Genomic DNA, 23,206 nt, shown 5'->3' with positions numbered 1-23,206 from the left:
ATATCAGAGTTTACACAGAACTGCAAAATTAGATGCAAAGCCCTTGAGCAAAATAGAGATTTGAGACAAGAATCTCACACCACCACCACCACCCCGTGGAAACATGCAACAGGGTAGAATGCCAAGGCCCAGATTTGGCTTGACCCACAAGCCACTGATGACTCAAGCTCCACATAATCCACAGCCGGATGCTCCAGCCTGGCAGGTGGCTGCGTGACAGCTTTAGGAGCTTGCCCAGGTTTCAGAGAGACCTGTTCCTTGTCGGGGTCGGCTGCTGAGTACCCACGAACGCAGAGGTTTATGCACCTACACTTCATTTAGCAGCTGCTGGCTGATGGCTAGCCCTTTTGGGATGCTGCCCCGGGCAGGGCAGCCAGCACCACACACCTGGCTTGGCACAAGGTGGCCTCACGCAGCATGCTGGAGCCGAGCAGCCCCCTCTCAGCTCCTGGGTCTCTCAGTGTTACTTATTGGTCCTATGCAATACCATGGACCGAAGGAAGAGGTGGCCAGAAGGAAGGCTACAAGACACAAAATCCCTCCACCATAAAACCTCTGCTGCCTAAGGGACACCCTGGCACCAGTCCCCTGCGGTGAAAAATTCAAACGTACAAAGGAGAGGCGCTGGTGCTGGGCCTTGGGAGAAGCCTGCTCAGCGTTTTGCAGGGCAGGTGGTGCTGGGGACACAGGGCACCGAAAAGCTCTGCCCAAAGCAAGATGCAGACCAACAGACAGGCTGAGAAACACAGTCCCCAGCTGGCTCCACGCTGTGCTGGTCCGTTCCTGCCATCCTCACACCCACCCGCTCGCCTCCGTGCAGACACAGGTCAGAAAGAAGTTTTGCTCCTCACTGTTTGCACAAGTGCTGTCAGAAAACATGTTTACATCGACAAAAGCTTCCTCATACTAGCGAGTGCCCAGCACAACAGCTCTTATTTTATCTAATTTTATTTTTAACTGATACAAAATAGCAGGGAATCTTTTCCTGCAAATACCTGCTAGCTTTTGGGAACAAGGATGGAGCGTGTTGACATCTTCACAACCCATCTACACCTGCTTTTCCTGAAGCCCCACCACATGCTACAAAGCTTCCCCCCCACCACGGTCCCACTTTGTGCACCCCACGCATTTCAACCTGCTCCACACACCGCAAGGAAAACACAAAACCATCCCGGAGCAAATTCCCCAAAAGGCGCCAAGTGACCAGCTCCGTAAGGAACAACAAACAGCTCCTCTGTGCTGCTTCCACCACCCGCCTCACCTCGGGAACTGCTGCTCAGCCTCGGAAACCCTCCACTTGTGTGGCCGGGGGCAGCACTCGCCGCAGGGGGCACGGGGCCGGGAGGACAAGGGCAAGCGGCAGGGAGCACGCAGCGGCCACGGGCTCTGCCAGGCGTCACCCGGAGCTGGATAAAGGGAGAGGAACCAGCTCGCGGAAAGCATCAGTGCAGTGAGAGACTTTTGATTTATTCCGTGCAGAGGCAGTTATTTATTCATAAATAAAGGAAAAAAAAGGGGGGGGGGGAAGACCGGACGCCTGTTCAAAGGTGGCACTGTGGGAGGAAGGAAGGTACAGGGACCCCACCCAGGGAGGGCAGTCTGACACTTCTCCTTCCCCCACCCGTGATCATAACCTCTGATTTAATTATCTTAATGAGAATTGGGGGGGGGGGGGGGGGGGGAAGGAACAACAGAAGAGGCAGCAGGGAAAGCAGATGCTTTTCTCAGCCGAGTTGCCCGCCTACGCTCACGCTGCCTGCCCTGGCCAGCCCCTGCTCCCCGACCTCCTCCAGGCCCTGCAAGCCAGCAGCAGCCCGTGATGCTGGGTCCCGAGATGCTGGGAGGGCTGCGGGACACAACCCGTCCCCAACACGCAGCCCCCACCACGCTCCCCGGCCACGTCCTGGCGTGCCGGCATGGAGAATCCCCCTGGGTTCCTCTCTGTAAGGTTAAACCGGCAAGGACAGACTTGCATTTCAAAAAACGAATGAAAACGCCCACGGAAACAAAGAGAGAGCAATTAAATAAAACAGCTCACTACCACCCAGATCAATTTTATTGAATAATACATTTTCAGGCCAGGCCTTGTGGGTCTTGGAGACAGCCTGAACAAGCCAGGGAGAATTTGGACAGATGTTCAGTATTGATGAACCCAAGCGTACGGCAGCGTGCCTCCCAACCTGCGAGGCTTTGCTATGGGATCTGAGGACAGTATGCTTCAGGGAGCAGGTATTTGCCTGCTGGCTTTTCCACATGCAGGAATCGTATTTTCCAGCACGTCAACGAGGCCAGGAGGGCTAGAAATGTACATTTGCTTTTTAGTGACAGCTGAACTGCATGAAATCTGGCTCTGGGGCTCTAGGAAAACACAGTAAATACCGTTAAGACGTGCAATAAAACTCCTCCACTTGGCAGCAGAAGGCTTTTCTTACCCACTGCTCCTCTGGGCTCCTTCGCTTTCTCTCGCTCAGGCACAGCAGCTTCATCTTGGCTACCAGGAGACAGCGCCTGCAGCCTTTTGTCCCGTGCACCAGGTTCATGAGCAGATCACCCCACACACAGGACATTTCAACACAACCCCAGCACGCCAGCCAGGAGCTTTCAAGCCCCGCACAAGGTAGACGAGCTCCTTGATGCAAAGTCTCCCAGGCCCTGGGGTACTGCACAGCCCTGGAGACACTTCATCTCAGACCTGAACGATCCCCACTACGCATTAGCCAGGCTCCATGCTGCTGTACAAATGGGCCTGTCAAGCATAAATGGATTTTTCCTTCTCAGAGGGGGGAAATGAAGAGGTGGGAGAGACCTCCTGGGTAAGCAAAACCAGGTCCTTGCTGCAGCAAGCGATGCCTTGTGCAATTCCACGCGGACACAAACCAAACGCTGCCCTGCTGGCTGCACCATGCCCTCAGCACCCTCCAGGGCTCTGCTGGAACCAGGCCCAGGGAATACTCATCAGGACAGACTCTGGCTTATCCAAGTAACAAAGAAGAGGTTAGCCCAAGCCAGCAGCAACAGGGCAGTTAAACCCAATCCCTCAAGTGCTCTCCCACACCCTCTGGCTATGTTTGTGCTGTATCAACGCTGCCTCAAGCGCTCCAGCTTTCCTAGCTCCTGTCATTACAGGATACGTGATTTAAAGATTGCGCGTGTTTAAATATTAAAATGGGGGAAATGAATAATAAATACAATGAAAAATAAAATTTATCACTAAATGGAGACATCACTTGCAGAAAGGAGAGGTGAGAGGAGCCTGTCCCCGGGGCTGCAACACTCCACAGCACAAGGTACCAGCCTTACCTCCTCTCCCCGAGCATGCGGTGCCGTCCTGCTGTGAGGTGCTGGCAGGCAGGGTAGGCATGGCCCCATCTCACCGCTCAGAGAATTGCCTCTGGGAGCCGGTGAGTCACTGCAGCCAAAATTCTGCCTTGTGCCTTTGGTTTCTCCACCCAGCAGGGGTAACACTCCACAGAACCTGTCGGAAACTTAAAACGAGGAACGCAGCATGTGATGAGAGAAAGACTTCCATCAGAAATACATCAAGGTGCCCAAAATCTGTGTTCCAGGGTTATTTTATCCCTTCTTCCTGAGTTCTGAAGCTCCTCTTCCCAAGCCTTTCCCCTCCGAGGTCTCCCAGATCTGGCCCCTGTGCAAGGAGGAGCCAGCAAGATGGGATGCCCAGCTTTCTGTCCATGCAAAGACAGCACACACCAGCTAAGGGAGCAGGAGCTCTGTTACTGTGTCCTTAGGATGGCATGGGAGGCTGGGACTGCTGGGAAACCCAAGACTCGAGGACATTCCTGAAGGTGGGCACATGAGATATCAGCACCTCCTGGTCTGCAGCCACCGCTGGTCCTCTGGAATCCCCTAATCCCAGTGCCACTCGCACTGTCATCACCGAAGAGGACAGCGGGAACACCTCGCTCTCAAATACCAGTCTCCCACATGCAGTCAAACGCAGTTTTCAGCCCATTTTGAAGCGCAGCAGAGAGAAGAGGAAGACTGGAGCATGCGGCCCCTCCGCGCCTGGAAGGATTTCTCTCAAAAGCTCCTGTATGGATCCACAAACTTTAGTGACAGCATAATCGCACATTATCTCCTACAACCTCACTTTGACGATTTAGGGGACAATATAAAGAGACTCTAATACTTATATTGACATTTCCCCAGAATGCCTCCCTTTTTGATAAAGCCATTTTCTTATGAATATGGAAGGCTTGCCTGAAGGCTGTGCTTAAATGCAGCATGTTACTGCCTCCACTTTAACCAGAAGGAGATGGAGCAGTAGCAGCCCCTATACAACACTGTCCCAGTGCTTTTCAGGATGTGCAAGACGCATTCCATTTTCATGGACAATTCTGTTTACAATCACTCCTCTAAAAGGGCTTATAAAAGATTTTGCCTTGGTATTTGAAAGAAGAGTTATTCAGAAAACAGGATTTGTCTCCTAGTCCTTTCCCTTGAGAATTTCTAACAAAAAATACCTTTTTGTCTAAACTTTTCCATAAGAAAGATTTTTTTCTTCCCCAGTGAAAAAAAAAAAAGTGGAAACTAAAATATTTCAGCCACAACCCAACATATCGTGAATTCAGATGACTGCCAGAGTGCCTAAGCAGAACTGTAATGGGAGAGTCGAAGCAGGGAAGCAGAGTCAGGCTAACAAAAGTTACCATATCCCGTGGGTTCCTGCAAGGTCAAGACTTTCAAAAGCTGTTAGTGCCTTTGGGTGCACATCTCCAAGGAGTAAAGCTGCTGGGTTTTCTGAACGAAGGTACAGGGCATCTTCTAGAAGAGAAAACTGCTGACAGCCAATAACTTGAGCTGGAAGATAAATAAATGCTTAGGTCAAACTTTAAGAAAAAGTACGTGCTTTTTTTTTTTTTTTCCTTTGCTTTGCTTCCCCCAAGTATGAAATCCATGGAAGCCTGTGGGATTTTTTGCCCCAGAGTTCAGCAGAGCCAGGACCTCACTCGTGCAGTTCCTATGTGCAGCTCATTGATCTGTCTCCTGGTCCACGACGGACACCTGCACCACGGCTGCCAAGTGCGATGCTGACAGCCACCAGGATATTCCCCCTGGCTCGCTCGCTCAGCGCTTCGGACACAGACACCAGCAATCAATTGGTCTCCTTTAATGCTGCTGCAGAGAAGAGCCTGATTTTGACAGACCTGTATTTAGACTCACTTTCTTCTATTTATTTATATATTTTAAGGATTTCTGTTTTACCTTCTGGATCATGCTCCAAGTTCACCCACAGAGGCAACCATTGAACCATAGAAAGCAACAAAAAGTAAAGGATGTGCTCAAAAAATCCATAGTATCTGTAATACCTCAGTTAAGGGAGCATAACTATTGAAGCCTGAAGTATCTTGAGAATCTAAGCTATCAATTCTGACAGCAGAAGGTGCCACTACTAGAGCTGGGAAAAAATCTTTGCCTTTTAGCTCGTGAAAAAGGAATCTCCATCTCTCTAAAAAGAAATAATAATAAAAAAATGTAACAGTATTGTTTTAAGTTCTGTTGAAACCCACAATTTTGTTTTTATGTTCTACCTTTCAGATTTCTACTGCCAACACTGGGTTTTCCTGATCCTATAATAGATATTCTGTTTTTGCAGTATGGCTGGAAAGGTTTAGAAGAAAAGTTTGTTCCACTTTCACAAGCTGGTCAATTGACAGGGATTCAAACACCTTGAGTGTAAAAGGGATAAGCAATTTTCCGGTCATGGTCCAAATTTCAGAGAGTAGGGCCAGAAAATCTATTCAAGGATGACACCAGTGAACTAGAAAACACCTTCAAAGATGGCCAAACACTTACTCAAAGAGGCCGGGAATGGGAATTGTGTGAAATGTCTGCAGTTCAGGGGGCATTTTGTTGTCGGGTGCTCCTTTCACTCCAGTTTCTTCCCCTGAGAAACAGCAGAACAGACAGCATTGGAATTGGAAAGCTTTTTGTTTTTCCACCCACGAGTTCCCTGGACAAGCCCCCTCCAGAAGCTAAATCCTTCCATTTGATGTCCTTCCAGGTCACCAGCCAATCTGTCACATCCCTGGTGTGACCTGGCTCTCAGGGAGTGGGGAAGCGACGGGGAAGCGCTGCTTTAATATGTGCAACTGCAATAAAGCAAACTGCGATCCTGGAGGCAGCGTGGCTGCAAAGAAGCGACTAAAGGCGCACCTGTTTCCTCAGCCACCAGAGATTTTGTCCCTGTGATTTCATGCATGAGGACGCAGTTTTCTTTTTCCCATGCACAAGAAGTGGTTCAACAGGATGCTGTGGGCGGCCGCTCCGCAGGGTGGGAGAGAAAGCCCACGCACAGGCTTTGGAGCTGGCGAACAAGAGGACAAAAATGGAGCCTCCTGAGAAAGGGCAGTGCATGTCACCGAGACAACAGAAATGCTATCAGCCTCTCAGCACCGCAAGTGCTTGGCAAGAGCCCCCAGGCCAGGCTCGGCCCTGCCAGATCTCCTGCTGCTTGCACCTCCTGCTCTGGGCCACAGCTTCAGCCCCGACAAGGACCTCTCCTGCCCCATGGCTGGGCTGGACCTGCAGGACCTCTCCCCAGGTCACGCTGCGCTATTGCTCGTCCTGATGCACAGTCAGGTCATCACAGCAAGGAGGGATTTTGCCTCCTCCCACGCTGTGCTGATACCAGGACCATCCACCCAAGCACAAGGAAGGAGCTGGACCGGCCCAAGGCCCATATGGCAGAAACGTGAAGGACAAGCCAACCAACTCACCGTGGAAATCATTGCGATCTGCCTCTCGGACACTAATCCAACGCATCCGGCACAAGCCCCAGGGTTCCCTGTGGACAACGCCTGCCTGCCAAGGACACAGGCCCCACTGCTTCGTTTCAGTGACTTTCCATCTAGGCCAACAAAAAGGGACACTCAGGTCACCACCAGACAACCAGCAGGTACTTACATCAGATGTTTCTCCTACAATCCAGTCTTAATGCAACTCCGAGCACTGCGCCCTCCTCTCTGCTAGGTCGCTTGGCATCCCCAGGGACTTCACCCAGGTCACCAGCACCGCTAAGCCCCTGGTGCAGGGGACAAATCCCTCCTGCTGCCAGCACAGCCTCCTGCTGGGGTACTGAGTGCTTCCAGAGCAGTGCCAAGGCCCCTCGGCGCCAGGCCCCTCTCCCCAGGGGCATCCCCAGCAGTAGCAGCAGGCTTTGCCCTGCGAGGCTCCCTCTGGCTGAGAGCACAGAGTTAGTGCTCCGTGACGGAGGATGAACTCACCAGCCCCGAGTGCAGCTTCATTTTATTGCAATAAAGTAGAATCACACCGTGAGAAACTGAGGGGTGAGTGACGGGGTAATGGGCAAAGTGCCACAGAGCAGGGTGAAGGAAGACCCTCTCCTCCTGCCCGGTGCCCCCCGCCACTCCCCAGCTGCTTGCAGCGCCTGCGGAAGTGCCAGACCACACCGAGAGCTGTCACCAGAGGACTAATTCATAGGCACTTCACGATTTATGCTCGGCCTTCCAGCCGGTTGCTTCCTCCAGCTGCGGCAATTAATGACAGCAGCCCCCTCGCCCCCCCGGCTCTCTACCTGCTCAGCCAGCAGGCACGGCTCCTCTGAACCCCTCACATTATCAATACCGCATTAACAGCGGACACTTCTTTAACACTGCTATAATCACCGTTCAGGAATATTGCCACGTACAGCACATTTGCCATAAGAAGAAAATACCAATGGAAAAAGCAGTCCCTGTTTGCGCAGGCACAGCCCCCCCCCACCCCGCCAGCTTTGCCCCAGGAGGCCGGGACTCCTTCCTAGCATGCTGCAAACCTGCCATTAGCAGCAAAGCTGACTTGGTTTTGCAGTGTCTTGGACAAGTCCGTTTGCATGGTACTGCAGGCTTGGCCCTAGCAATGTTCCAGGCAGACTCAGGTGACCATTTACCCTAAATCTGAGCCACCTTCTCCTCCTCTCAACAGCAGGGTGCCTCACCACAGCTACAAACGTACTAATATACCACAAAGTCATACATACACAAACACAGGAGCACCAGGAGACTTTGGGGTAAAACAAATACAGTTCCACTCCCTCTGGGATCATTTGAGCTGGGATTTTTCTTGATCCAGAAACCACAGAAATGATTTGCCTGTGATAAAGCCAGACCTTCAGGTGTGTTACGGGTATCCATCAGGACTCAATTTTCACAAAGAAGCAGAGTGTACCAGGACAACTGGAAAAGCAACACGCAGTTCCATTGGATGCCTCACAGCAGATCCAGCTCCTGAACTACAAAGGAATGTAGCCTCCCCCAAAACAAAACGAGCTTTTAGCAAAGCCTGCCTCAACAATAGAGATTAATAATTTCACAGCTCATTCATTACAAAATCCCCAGGTCCAAACTGCCTCCGACGTGGGGGAGAATCAGATGAGATCCCACATTGCTGTGACACACACCAGCCTCTACAAATAGCCAAGCCAAACGCACCAGACTTGGAAGGGTTTGAAAAAGGGGTTGACCCTCTCTTCCCTGTTTGTGTGCATTTCAGATTTTGCTCATGCTGTGGCATCTAGGGCACCCAGCTGGACAAACAAGAAGCTGATGAGCTCAGACTAATTTACTGGGATAATCACACAGTGTAGTCACCCAGCATCACCAAGTCCTTGTCTAGACGGGGGCTTCAAGTGCTGCCATGGTATATGCAGCTAGGGGTGTTATTTTTCTGCAAGGCAAAGGGTGCGTTTCTGAAGGTACCAATACCTGCCCAGCACAGGAGGTCATCTCTTCTCTGTGGTGAGCTTGTTCAACATCCGAGTCTCAGTCCCAAGGGAGGAGCAGGGCCCACCAAAGAGAGAAAACGCAAGGAAATCAGGATCGTCTGCCACTGACCCTTGGCACAACGGTGAGGGAATCATCTCTCCTTCTCTCGCCTTGAGTGTTTACCTATAAACAGGGGATAACGGCACTGCCTCACTCCCACGGGGAGCCTGGAGGAAGGGGAAATGCATTCAAGTCTGGGAGGTGCTCAGGCGCTGCCATAATAGGAGCCAGACAAGAGAGGGAGGACTTTCACCCAAGAAGCACATAAAATGTAAAAGAGAAGTCACCATGGATGTTAATATATAGCATCAGGATTTATTCCCCCCTCCTGTTCTCAGTATCATGTGACAACATTAATTAAATGTGTTTCTGACCCTGCTGGGCTTCTTTAAATATTTGCCATTCTCCACAAGCACTGTTTGGTTAATGAAATGAAATTAATGAGCTCATTAGATTGTGCCGTAATCTTTCAGATGCAAGCCTGGCACTCACAACCACTGTTCCCTTTCTCTGCTCTCGCAGTTTAACTCAACGCATTCAGCTCCAGAAGCAACAGCAGAACAGTGGAGTAATCAATTAACGGGGCAGCCAGACAAGCAGGGGAAGGAGGAACGACCACGGCCAACAAGACGCAGCTTGGTAACTTTCCCACGGGAGCTGATCCCGCAGCACACACGACTCACGCGCCGGCACATAGCTTTGTTTCCTGGAAGCTTCACCAAGGCGAAGATCAGCTAGGAGGAGTCTGATGTGGCGGGAATCGAATCCATGACTGCATCCACTCTGATTTGTATGTGAAAGCCTAGAGCCCTTCCCTCTCACCCTGTGCCCTGCTCTTGCACGCAGACCTGGGAAAAGAAGAGTTCGGCTTGGAAACTTCCAGATGTGCCTGGGTCGGCTGAAATAGAAGGGGTCTCTCCCGAACCTACCAGAGACAGCAGGGCTGTCCTCCCAGCCCTCAGACCACCAGGATCTCTAAAGCCCTTTCAGCAAGGACGGCACACACACAGCCCACATCTCTCAGCCCCAGCAGCTCCCCACCGTCACTTAGGTAACCACATGCCCCACTTCCCTGCCACACTGACACCACCAGCCCCCTCAGGCAAGGGCTCTTTCCCCATCTTCCCCCTGCCCAGAGCAGTACTCACAGCTTGGTGTCCGGCCATGAAATAGCAGCGGAGGGGCTCTTTGCCCTGAGGCCACACCACCTCGCCCAGCTATCAGAGTCCCACTCCTTCTGAGAGGGAAGCGTCCTCCCCAGAGCGTGCTCAGCTCCTCCATTGTCTTGTGGAGCTTCATCAAAGAATTAACTCAGATCAAAGAGTCTCTACGGCGGCACGAAATCCTCTGATGGGGAGAAAGGGGGGTGGAGGGGTGGACAATAACATGAAAAACGCTTCAGTAAATCTCTTTCCAAGAAGGCAAATAGGTGTACTTCTGCACACACATAAGCCCCACAGTTCAGAGATTGTGTTAGCTATGGTGACTCCTAATAGCACCAGAGGAATTCAGGGTAGGAAATGTATGCAAATCGAATTCTCTCTGTGGCTACATTCGCCAACAGATTGGATCACAAAGCTTTATCAAGCTCTCAGTCCCCATACTTTTGAAATTTACCTTTTAGCCCCGAAGTCACATGACAGTGAACCAGGCCTGCTGGGGAAAAACAAGGTGATGATGAGCACAAACCAGGGAAAGTGAGAGGAGCGCATTCACGCTGTAAGACGCTGAAATATCTTAAGGTCAAAAAAGAAGCAATTCCCCAATTCTCCACAAGAGCCTCAGGGAAAGCAATGCCACAGTCACCACTACGCAGCACAAGAAAAACATTTTTCCACCGGCAGAGCTGAAGCTGGAGAACCCACCCCGGCTGTATGCTCTGACTTGTTCACCACACAGCCCCCCTGCATGCAAAAGATGATCCCAGAGGAGCCTCGAACTGTGTCCCCTTTGTGTCTTAAAGGATTATCACATATTAACTTTAAAATACCTGTGTCACCTCTATCTCCCCCAACTCTGAAAGCTGGTATCACAACCATCAAAACTCCGGGCCCTGCTCTGCAATATCCCCAGATTAGTCACGTCTTTTACACCCCTGCCGCTCGTGGTTCAGACACCTAACAACCAGCCCCGTGAGGTTTGACTTTCCTCTCAACATATTTCAGTGCCATGGCCTTTGGTGACTGCTGATTAGAGCAGAGGGTAAGGCATGGCTATCATTTATCTGGGACCTTGAGGGGGCTGCAAATAATGCGGGCTCATTTACAGCAGAACTCCTGGTCAGAAAGTGGCAGAGCAGCTCTGAAGGGCCACAGTGAGAATAACTAAGGGGGGCAGCCTGACCGCCTCCTGGGGCTGGAGGTGTCTCGGCACGACTGGGCTTTCGGCCACAGGCAGGGGCTGCTGCTGAGACGCAGGAGAAGGCGCACAGGGGAGGACGGCACGTACCTGAGGTTGGCAGAGGAGCGGTGGCAGAGACAACAACTCTCAGACCATTCCTGAAGCACCAGGAGCGTGCTAGATCTCCAGCAGGTTTTTTCACCAACAGGTGCTGCCAACTCAGCAGTAAGCACGCAGCAGACTACAGGCAGCACAGACAGCTGTTAGCTTAGGGAGCAGGGCCTGCAAGCTGCTGTTTGCTGAGGAGGAGTTACTTCAAAGGGAAAGTTAGCCATTCCACGCACAGGACATCACAAACAAAAACTAGTCACCATGTTTGTGACATAACCCTGTGTTTAACAACTGAATCCTGCCTTCTGTCCTCCTCCAGAGGCAGTCACAGTGCTACAGACAAAAATTGGGTACCCACACATCGTGCTCGGAGAGCTAAGCTTGCTGCTGGGGGCTGTGCCATGCAATGGCACCTGAGGCACAGCGTGGCCACGTACCCCAGCGAGCTGGTTGGTGCATGTGAACGGGCTGCGTGACATGAGGCTGTTGGCCACAAGACAGCACCAGCCCTTACGCTGTCCCCAAATGCTAACTTTGGGGTCCCTGCACCACGCTCCATAGCTTAGCCCCGACCCAACCAGCATAAACCCCACTGCTTCCACAGCGTTGGCTCATTTACAGAGGATGAACATCTTCAGTTTTATTCACATCCCATCAAACCTCATACCTGGGCTCACTGCAGGTGAATTTGCCCTCACGCAGCATCCCGAGGTGTCTCCTGGTGCAGACGCGGGCACAGACGGGGCCCCACAGCGACGCACGGCAGCCCATGCAGGAGACGCCTTTGTGGCAGCTGCAACGAGCGCCGAGAGCCACGGGGCTGGTTCGGTATACATTCTTACAAATGCAACTGCATTTCCGAAGTGCATTTATACCTTATCTATGCTGTTTACCCATATGTTCAATAAATCATTATTCATTATCTGATAAGGCGCTTGCACTGAATTTCTAAGCCAGCTTACAGTTCGCACAGAACAGGACATGCTGGGAATACAAATCGAAAAATAAATAGAGCAGCTGTCTCCAGTGAGGCTGCTCTGCTACCAGGGGATTCTGGTGACATCGCCAGCCATGAGACCAAAGCCTGGGTCACCAGGCCTGCTGAGCTGGATACAACGGGCTTGTGTTATGCAGAACAGCCTCCTTTTTAGTTAATTACATGTCTGAGATCCCTTCCGATGATAGAAGTGACATTACAAAGCAAGCCATGTTTCTTCTCCTCTGCGCTGCATTCATCTCTGCCCTGCCCGGACCCTTGCAACAGCCAAGCAGTAACAGCCTCAGCTCCTCTATATCCACAGGGCTCCTACAAAAGCCTGGGAGTGAGGAGGAAAAAGAAGGAGCTTAGGTCTGAGACCTGAATTTTGAATAGGCAGAGAAACTCTTCCATGTGCTAGTTTGTGGCCCAGGCATAAAACCAGAGGAGCAAGAATAATGCTAATCCAAAGCCCTCCCTGGCCCTGTCGTCTCCTTTTGCCTTGATACAGCTGTACCGATCAAAGAGCCTAAGAAAGAGCAAATGAGCAGAGCACCTGAGGCCAGGCATGGGGGGACAGACCCCCGGGAGGTGCAGGGCAGCTGAGGAGGAGCATTCAGGGCAGCGCAGACGCTCCACGACTGCCAGCTGGCGTGCTCGGACCAGGTTTGGGGACACGGCACTGCTGGGGACCTTCCAGTCTCTCTTCCCTCTGTTAGCGCCAAGATCTGCCGAGCGAAGTCCACATAAGCTGGGTCTGGGACTCCTGAACTCCTTTCAGCAGGTAGCATTAGTCAGATACAACTTTAAGCCATTGCAAGCAGCAGTCCCGTCTCCTTTCACAGGCTGGGGCACAACTGAGCCCCGGGCTTGAGAGAGATCCCAAGACCAGACAGACAGAATAACAATGGTAACACAACACCGCTGCATAGCAGCCAGCAGCAGAGGGACCAGGAGCACCTGAGGCTGCTGCTCTGTGGTGCGAAGCGACCTAAAGCCTCCCCTCTCCCTTCGATGCTCCTTCCAACGAAAGCTGGCTCAGTTAGGGCAGGTAGAGCTTTAGCACGGCTTTAAACGGGGCCGTGGGCTCTAACTCCACTTCAGGACCGAGGATTAGCTGTACTACGGGATGGACATTCCCCTGGGGAACACGGGGAGGAAGGTGAGGGAAAAGGGTAGGGAGTCAGGTTCAAGCCATGAAAATCAGCTATAGCGGATCTTAAAAACAGGCTACAAGGAAGTGTGACATCCAATTTCTTGGGAAGGGGAGGCAGAACGGTAATTAAATTTTCTGATCTTGTTAGCCAATTTCTCCAATCACTGCCCCTGAACTGGAGAATGGGAAGGGAGAGGGGAGATGCTTGCGTCAGCGACGCTTGTGAGGGAAATTAGGTTTTCACGGATTATTGGGTTAGTTCCACTTCTCCCACTTTTTAATTTATTTGTCTGTATGTGCTGCCGAGCTGAAAGGCCGAGAATTCCCCCCCCACACTTTTTTTTTTTTTTTTAATTAAAATCTGTAGTTTTGGAAGATGAAAACTTTAGAAGTGGGGGGGGGCAAAGACTGCAACAATGCAACTATGTCAGCCAAAATCTGCTTCTCACCTAAACTTCTCTGTTAATCCCTCTACAAAACAAGAGCCTAATAAGATTTCTCATTTGAACTCCAAATACCCTTTGGACACTTTTACAGAGAAAAAAAAAAACAATTAACTTTGTTCTTATGCATTAAAAAAAAACACACACACAAAAAAAAAAAACCACAGAATTTACTTGCTTACTGCTACTTGCAGTTTCTGCAATTTTTCCTTAATACCACAAAAGAAATTGAAGAATTGCTGCCTGTGTAACCCTCTGTCTCCATTATTTCTCAAAAGACAGTAACACTGCCCCTCTTTCCAATTTCTTTTGAAATGGAAAGACTAAAATGTGCATATCGGCAGCGTTCAAGTAAATTATCTGTATGATTACTTCAGACTGCCTGGTGAGTGGTTTCCTAGGAACAATGCCAAGGGGCTATTTTGTTTAAGCTTTCTCATTTTTTGGATAAGAGAGAAACCTGAGCATAGTTCACACGTTGCCTGGACTTCCCCTTTCATGGAAACTTTAGGAAGGACGTGTGGCTTCGTGGATCATCATTAGCTGGAGGTGGCATGCATAGGCTTCTGGGAAGCCACCAGAGAGCTGGAAACAATAGCTTACAGAAAACAAAAGGCAGCATGGCTGCTGAATAAAAAAGCAGGGGAGGGCAGGTCACCCCATTTGGCTTAGCATAAGTAACCAAGAGCTATGTCTCAGCAGCAAGGGGTTGTGATCAGGGGACTGCACGAGCATCTCAGACGCGAGGACAGTGGTACCGATGACCACGCTCCCTGACCTGCCCGTCACGCAGACGGATGCTCTCCCATACATACCGATACATCATCCACCCGCCAGGGACTAAGTCTGGTCCTGAATATCTTTCTTAACGACCTGCTCCGGCCTGATGCAGGAATCTCTGCCACTAGCACAGCCACCCGGGTCAGCTAGGTGGGGTTTATTTGGCTGCAATCTGCAAAGTTATGGAGGCTCGCACAGGAAGACCCCAGACCTGCCGCTGAGGGTCCCGAGCTGGGTGCAGCACCCAGGAGGTACCTGTTCTTTGGCTATACTCACGCTCCTGCAGCTCTTATTCTCCTTCTAGACCCAAGAAACATCACCTGTGTCTGGTGCCACAGAACTTGTTAAGGATGAACCCACATGGGAACAACGCGGGGAACAGACAGACACTGGCAAAGTTCAGCTTGGCAGGAGCTTTGCAATCATTCAACATTACTGCTCACTTCTCTTAGCCAGTTTTTGATCTATAGCTAACAGTAACTTACTATTCATTCTCACCTTGCCACCATAAATCTCCCTCTGGGGAGGGACCTCACCAAAGACATTTGGAAAGCAGAGCTGGGTTATTTCTTTCCCCTTCACCCACTCGTTCAAAGAGCACTGCACATCAGGCCCATCCATCACACGGCCCATGCAGGATGCCAGCACTCTTCGCACACTTGCTGCTTTCTGGGCATATCGCTTCCATACCTGTGACCTTGTATAGGAAGGTGTCATCAGAGTCCTCAGCTGGGACAACGAGACCAAGCCAAGACCATGAAGCCTTCTAACCTGTAAGTACAAAAGCCCAGATTCATCCTGCCCGAGTTCAGCTACACACACAGCAAGTCTGGTCCATTTTTGTTCGTGCTCTCCCTCCCCACAATGCCAGAGACCCTGCCAGCATCCCTCCAGGACACAGGACTGCTCCTGGGACATACCAGGTCACAGCGCAGCGTGAAGCAAGGTCCAGCCAGCATTGCCTCTGACCAGGGAGTGACAGAGAAAAGCGTTTGGGCCATAATGCTGAAATATATGGAAATTGGGCCCGTGTAAAGCCAAGGCTTCATGCAAATCTCAGATCCAGCGCAGGCTCCCTCCCTTCTGACAAATGGAGGTGGCCCACCTCCGTGCAGTGGCAGAGTTCTCTACTTGTAGAGGTGACCAAAGGTCATTTCGTGAAAAATCTTTACACAACGCAAAACACACAAGAAAAAAATCACCCCGCTCTTCCTTCCCAATCAGGGCGAGCACGCTGGCTGGATCCCTGATTAAGATCCTCATCATGGAAGAGCTCCGGGCTGACCCGCCCTCATCAGGCTTTGTAGTTTGGAAAAGCTAATTCTGATGGCAGTGAAGAGGAGGGGAATTTACTCTGATCTGCGATGACCCAGACTTCACAGCCATTCAAAAGGAACAGCAACAGCCATTAAAAACTTCACTTTATACACTGAAGAGGCTCATAAAGAGAGGGTGAATTCACAGAGCATTGGCTCAGAAAACCTATTCCCTGGGTGTCCTGCAGACTGCTATTGTCTGAAATATGGAATAAAAGCGAGGTTCATATTTTACTTCAGACTTATTTCACTCTTCCCTTTTTTTCTCTGTGGACTGACTAAAGAGGAAGTGATTTATAAGGGGAAAACAAGGGGAAGCAGTTCTAATTAATTGGCCATAACCATTACAGCTGTACTGGCATCCAGCAAAACATAGGGCAACAGTTCTTAGACAGAGATGCAGTACCACTGAGTTTCCCTAATAAAAATGAACATTTTGCCCTCAGTGCTGGTAGAGAAGTAGTCACAAGCACATCGACTTCCATGTGTTATCCACACATGTATCCTTCTTCCCTAAAGAAAGGCCTGAGCTATCTGTCCTGATTTGAGCTGGAATATTTTAGCTCATATGATGCTTTCAATATAGTTTGACTGGAGAAAAGGTCCTACAGATGAACTGCAAGAAAAATTCATAGGAAAGCACTGCTACTAGTTCCAACAGCTTCTTAAGAAGCTGAATGCACATGTACCAAAATATATCAGGGACTCTGGCACAGGAGAACCTTCCTCACTCCCTCTGCTACTACACGGCTAGCCAGTGCTGCGAGCCATAGGGCTCCCTGCCCTGTGCCAGAGATTTGGGCTTTCAGCCCCAGAGCCTTGTACCTGGCCTCAGTTCCCAAGACGAGAGGCACAGTCAGCCTCCCTTCCTCTCCCAGTCACGTCCTTTAGGAGGCTGCTAGCACCTGAGCCATCCTTTTACCCCCAGAGGCACAGGCAGGGATTCACCCCAAGTCAGCACGAGCAGGGAACTGAAGGGGGGCCCTTCCAGGCTGAATCTCTGCTTGCAGATTGTCCAGTCCCTCTCCAGAAAGGGCTGGTATTTCATTTTCACATCAGCTGAAGTTCAGGATGAAGGGAGCGGGTCCAGCTTAAGAAATCTCAGTTCCGAGCCCAGGAGTGAGAAGCTTGAGCTGACAGGCTCAGGCCCCTTGCTTCACCAGGCCTGCAGTCTCCCAGCTGGGAGGAGAACACGGGGCTCCTGGTGTACTGCAGAGCCAGAGAAAAAGGAGAGGCTCTTTCGTGTCCAGAAATAAATGTTTGTTCTGCTTTCAGCAATATTATAGCCAAGAGAATGGGCCTCTGGGGAACAATAGATCACACACTGCAGGTGTCTAGTTTTAAGGGGGGGGGGGGGGGGGGGGTAACTCTCCAGTTTTCCTAACTCTGTGTGCCAGAAATTCTCCAACTGAAGTTCATCTTGACCTCAGAGGGCTGGCCTGCTCTATGGGAGGAAACAGAAAGCCTGGGCATAATCGGAACAAGCTCATAATTAAAAGCGCTTTAGCCTTTATGAGTTCCCAGATCACATAGCTGTAGTGAGAGAAGTTGTTTTCATTTTACCTCATTATGTATGGAGCAGTGCAATGGTAATGAACAGCCTGGTATTTACCAGAGCCTGTCACTTGCAGAAAGAGGGCAGCCAACACCAGAGCAGACGCAAATACAGTATGCTGCACCCTGGTGTAGCTGCTGGCACTAGCTTACCTCCCGGTGAGTCTCTGCAGGGGATTTTTATGAGTAGTAGGTGTGGGGAGCAACTAACCAGGACAGTCTTTAAAACTGGAGTCAAGTAAGAGGGGAGGAAAAAAAAGTGCAACACGAAAATAAGAATGGGCTTTCCCAGCTACCCCACTGAAACATCCTGTCCCAAGACCCTTAAAGGTGGTCGCAGAAGAAAGCCAGGCTCTGGGCAGCAAGCTTACAGGAGCAGACAGTGTAGCAGTGTACTGACAGAGATAAGTTTCAGGTTCTGCAACAAGTAAAATAATACACTAATATTTGCCCAGCACTTAGCCAGTGCTCAGCACTATTATTATGTTCCATATGAGATTAGCACAAACAGACTGCTTTGTGGACTCACTACTTACTGACTTCCCCAGGCAGATATTCCTCTACGTGCTTTGAAAAAGGTCTCAGGACATGAACTTGCATTTAGCAGGCAGCACTAGCCGCTCTGCAAGGCCCCTAATTTCTTCTTCACCTGGGATCCCAGCAAGCCACGGCCCTTCACAGGGAGCCTCTCTGATCATCTGCTCAATCTGGGGCCGTGACAGCCTTGGGGCTTTGTGTTTCAACCTCCCAGCACAGCCTGACATCTTCACGACGTGGTGAACCCCTCCTACAGCTCACCAACCCCACTTTCAGCCAAGAGACTCTGGCAGGTCAGGAGTGCCAGGGGGTTACCTCCAGCTATGGGGAAGGGAAAGCAACTTCTGTGCCCTCTTGGCAGTTTCTGCCACACTTTCTGGAAAAGCATTAGCCATGCAGAAGAAACAAGGCCCCTGTACCTGACTGGTGGCATGGGACGTTCCTGGGGGCAGGCAGGTGCAGCAGGCTCCGTGGGGAAGAGAGGAGCTCCCTCCGGAGGGAAGAGCCCCAGAAAACTGCCGAGCACCCCAGCACAACAGCCAGAGCCTACCTCACACCACCTTCAGAATGGAGATTTCAAAACAGCTGAGGAAAACAAAGATTCATTGTTACCCTCCAGTGAGAGCCCGTGGCAGCCTGTGCCCTGCGCACAGCTCAGCAGGAACAACTGCTGAGACACCGGCCTGGCACACGGGGTGGGGGACGAGGGGTGCTCGGGGCAAACACCTGAGGAGCTGCTTGGGGGAGCAGCAGGGTTGTGCTCTGTGCTGGCTTTATGAAAATGGGGATTTATTTCAGAGTCCACAGGAGGCCAAGAGCAGCACGAAATAGGCTGAAGGGCGAGCACTCCTCTCCCGCTTCCATCGTCCTGGTAGGCCGAAGCCAGGCTGTGCTGCGAGCTCAGGAGCAACAATCTGAAGCAGAGTAGCTGGCCTGTTACCAAACCCAAGTACCCAAGTCATACATCAAGTCCTTTCTAAAGCTATTTAGAGGGAAGAGGCCCGAAGAGAAGTCAAACCACTAAGTTTGGCTGCTCCCAGTCCTGCAGCAGGATGGGGCCACAGCTGCTCCTGGGAGGGAGAGTCCCACCAGCTGCTCACCCCCCACCAGGGTGGCTGGAGGCAGAGGCGATGTCCACCTAAGGACGTGAGGCCAAAGCTGGCATGGCCTCCAGAGGGCCAGCGCTGGAGGCAGCGCGGCAGGGAGGAGGCAGCGCGACAGGGAGGAGGCAGCGCGACAGGCGCTGATGGCTGTGCCGCGCTCCCGTGTTTGTGCAGCTGGCTCCAGCACACCGCGAAACCGCCGCTACGGGGCAAGGCAGGACATTTTCACGTGGGATATTCATTCCTCATCTGTCTAGCTTCAAGCAGGGGTTTCAAATGCTTGAGTGTACACTTGAGACAGCACCTGGGGAGGCCTCATCCCATACATGGGGGAGGGAAGACAAATTCTGCCAAGATCTAACTCTGGCTCCTCGTAAAGAACAATGCAATCAAGTCACATTGTGATAACTGCTAGTAAAGGAGGAGGAGTGAGCTATAGCCGGCAGCAGAGCCAAGTGCAGTAAAATTGTGCTATCCCAGGCTAGGAGCAGGCTTTGAACCCTCAACCTGCAGTAGGCTGAGGTGACCTTTAACCAGAAAGTTCACTCTGAGTAGAGACTGAGCTCCCACTGTGCCAGCTCATCACAACCTGAATTTCAAGCAAAACTCAAACCCAGTGCACAGGTCCCTTGCACAAAGAGAAGAAAGAGTTGGGATCAAGAGTTAGGCAACAGGAATGCAGACCCGTGTCTTGCATCCCACCCACATCTGGTGTTCAGCACGCAGGTCCCAGCGCACACAGCCTAGCCATGCAAAGGTCCTTGAACACCCCTACTCTGGCACAGGGAAGCCCCCATCCTCTCTTTCCAAAGGAAGCTGTTTTGGAGAGGACATGAAGATGTCTCTTAGATCTCCAGGAGCAAGTTGGGGGCAGCTACAGGTGCCCATGGCTCATGCAATATCAGCAAAAGGAAAGTGAGCCCAAGCTCAAGAAGCACTAGGACAGGCAGTGCACGGGGACACCGGGGCAGCACCCAGGTGCCAAAGAGCTGATCCATTTCTGTACAAGCTCAGACCCAGCCCTGCAACCCCATCGACCACCCGCCTGCCTCCACACAGACCCAGAGACACACACAGCCGTTCAGCCTCTGTTCCTTGGGCTGTTCTCTGCTCCTGGAGCTTCTATAAAGCGCCAAATAAAAGACCTCCAGGACCTTGCACTGAAAGGCTTCATCCTCCACACTTCATCATTAGCCCTTAGTGACTGCCCCTCCTGATTGAGCTGACCAGAGGACCCTGAGAGAGTTGCACAGTCAAATCTCACCAACATCACTTACCTTTGAAAAGGGTTTGGGCATTTAATCAGATGTCTGACCCCCTTCCCCTCCCCCCCCCCTCCTTTTCAAGCGTTTTCTGAAATTCCTGGAGGCTTTCACTTCAGGTGAAAGGTAATCCTTCACCTCCCCCAGCCACGCCATGGCCCTAAACAGCCCTCTGTATGGGATTTCGTAGGTAGCGAGCAGGGGACTGGGTTGCTCAGTCTGATGCATGCACATAAGTTTCTAAAGCAGCATCTCAAGAACTGCTTGTATCAACTCAACTGTGGTAATCAAAATACACAATCCCATAGGGCAAAACCAAGGAGAAATGCACCTAACTTGCAAGAGCTAGGCAGCCAGCGAGCGTGAACAACAGACCCGTGAAGCAGCTTTGTCTGTGGAATTGAATACTACAGGCAACAGAGATTAGATACTCAAAACATCAGTCCCAGAACCAGCTTAATCCAAACCTGTAAGCAGCAAAGAGGATCCCACCCTGTGCTCAATTTTCTGTCACACGCAGGAACATCAGCGCTGATAATATCTGCTAATAGTGTTATCCTCCAGACTATTGCTGCTCTTTATCAAACTCCTCTGTATGTGGACATTGAGATGGGGCTTCTCTTGCAGTGTTGATACAAAGGGGACTCCAGGGATTAGGGTAACCCATGAAAAGCAGAATTACAAAACTCGTCCTGGAACAGACAAGTAGAAGTTAACAGCTGGAACTCAGCACAGAATTTTTAAACCAAAGAGGCAGGACTGGGGAGGACAGGCATGAGCAACAAGAGGAAAGAGTCCCAGTGGTAATACACATCTCCCCCATCCAACTCTACAATTCACAGAACACTGGTTCATGTTGTAATCCTTTTTTTCCAGTAAAAAACATTTGTAAGCTGACATCAATTAGACAGCAGAGCAGTACCCCCAATAAGGTGGTTTAGAGCATGCTCGATAGATCTGTTTTATGGAAAAAAAAAGTAACATACTGTAGGAAAGTTCACTCCTGGGGAAACTCCATGCATTGCAGTGATCCCACCAAGATAAGGCCAGAATTTGTGGACCCTGTCCATCCATAAAGTGAACATTTTTCACTTGTGAAAAGAAAAGTCCTGATTCTGCAAGGTGTCCTTGGGGCCCTATTATCTTTGATTAATAAGGAATGATGCAAACACTTAGTTAAATCTGATTAGATCAATAGTACACCATGAATCACTTCTATAGGTTTCCTATAATATTTATATATACTGCAGTTATCAGCAACATTCTACCGTAAAATTGTCTGCTTTGAAATTTATTCGAAAAAGTACCTTCTATACTCTATTAAAAAGGGAAACTCACTTTTTTATTCTCTTAGAGCTGAGCTTATTTGGCAAAATCTTGCAGAACAGCATGTGGTTTTGCAAAATACACTGAACTGGAATACCACCTCAATCCCCGCTCCACTCCAGCTTCCCAGCCACGTGCACGGTGAAAAAGTGTTTCTGCTGTCTGCAGCTTAGTGTTGATGGGACAGAAGCAGAAAGCAGGAGGGCAATAGAGATAAGCAGGGGTCAGGAAGCAAGCACACTTGCACACTGGTTCTGTGATGACAAAAACAAAAAAAATACCATAGTGAAGATTTGCATTGGTTTCAGGAACTCCTCCTGCAGTAAATCAAGGCAGAGAATTTACAGCAAATTAATGAAACTAATTTTCTGACTGGAATCATCATGTGTGAATTATCATGTCTTTACTCATTAAATAAATTATCTGTGTCTTCCAAGACATTAAGAACGCATCATAAATTACAGCCCTTCATAAATAATTTGTTTCTGCCTGGGTTTAAATATAGAGGGAGAATAAAGAAAGCAAGAGGGAAAAAAAGAATACAAGAGATAAGGAAAGCAAAGAGGCAAAAAAAAAAAAGCACAAAGAGAAGGGAAAAGGGTGAAGTGGAGAATGCGCAGAGGAAGAGGGAAAAAAGAACAGTAAAAACAGAGACATACGATACGACCAGCTCAGAATAGAAGGAAATGAGGAAGGCAAAAGGAAGTGAGAGGATGAAAGAGGAGACAGAATACAAGTAGCACTGTGTAATCTTTCAGGTCCATGTTAATTGCAGCTTGGTGAATGCGGCAGGAAATGAACCACACTATCCAAAGTCTCTCCTGACTTTTATAAATGATTTCATTTCAGTTGAGCTTGTACCATGTCAATGAGTACAAACAGTCTGTCCAACAGGTATCTGAAAAGCGATGCCAACAAAGGAAGCACACTTTGTCATGGAGCAGTGACAGTATTTGCTGAAAGGGGCCCTGAAATTTGTAAATGACAACAGAAAGGTAACAGCAAGAGCTAAGGGTCAGGGTGACACAGCTCCCCCACTGCTTACCTGTCAAACACGGGCAAACCAACGCTGCTCAGACTTCTGCTGGGCAATCCCTGCGGCAGACTGGCCTGCAGACTGCGCCAGAGCAGGCTGGGAGCAGAGTGCACCTGCAAAGAGAACCAAAATTTCTGGTTGGGGGAGAGGAAGAGAAAGTACATCGTCTTCTTATGATCCCCTCCCTGCTCTGTCTCTGATCCAGTACAGCTCAAGCACACATCGAGGAGACACGGAGTATCTGCCTTAGTGAAGCCTCCTCGGGGGAAGGAGACGATGCCCCTGTGCAGACCGTGCTCCATCACCCAGCAGGGCTTCTGACCAGGTACCCTCCGGGATACAGAACTCAGCACCCAACAACTCAGTGCTAACATACTGCTAGGAAAGCACAAGTACAATCCTTGACACTTCCTGGAAAGCCTGTTGCTCTGGGCAGAGGCTGCAGAATTACCAGCCAAACTACTGTCCAGGGCGGCTGGA

At 50.4% G+C, this 23,206-nt stretch overlaps 1 protein-coding gene across 1 annotated transcript in view; it reads right to left on the bottom strand.

The window, feature by feature from the left end:
• Positions 1-23,206, bottom strand: part of LOC310904044 (uncharacterized protein) — a 131,022-nt gene that overhangs the window by 69,622 nt on the left and 38,194 nt on the right. The window contains exons 7-16 of the mRNA XM_083848202.1: positions 22,736-22,839; positions 21,703-21,944; positions 20,832-21,056; positions 10,404-10,442; positions 9,935-10,133; positions 9,470-9,634; positions 8,003-8,909; positions 6,741-6,871; positions 5,818-6,328; positions 3,301-4,821 (exon numbers count right to left, since the gene is read on the bottom strand). Of these exons, the coding sequence (XP_083704328.1) occupies positions 3,301-3,369 (69 nt within the window). The 5' untranslated portion in view covers positions 3,370-4,821; positions 5,818-6,328; positions 6,741-6,871; ... (5 more) ...; positions 21,703-21,944; positions 22,736-22,839. The remainder of the gene's footprint in view (positions 1-3,300; positions 4,822-5,817; positions 6,329-6,740; positions 6,872-8,002; positions 8,910-9,469; positions 9,635-9,934; positions 10,134-10,403; positions 10,443-20,831; positions 21,057-21,702; positions 21,945-22,735; positions 22,840-23,206) is intronic.

This window comes from Anser anser (assembly GCF_964211835.1).
Source record: "Anser anser genome assembly, chromosome: 9".
Taxonomy (NCBI): domain Eukaryota; kingdom Metazoa; phylum Chordata; class Aves; order Anseriformes; family Anatidae; genus Anser; species Anser anser.
This window is presented reverse-complemented; position numbering and strand designations above follow the sequence as displayed.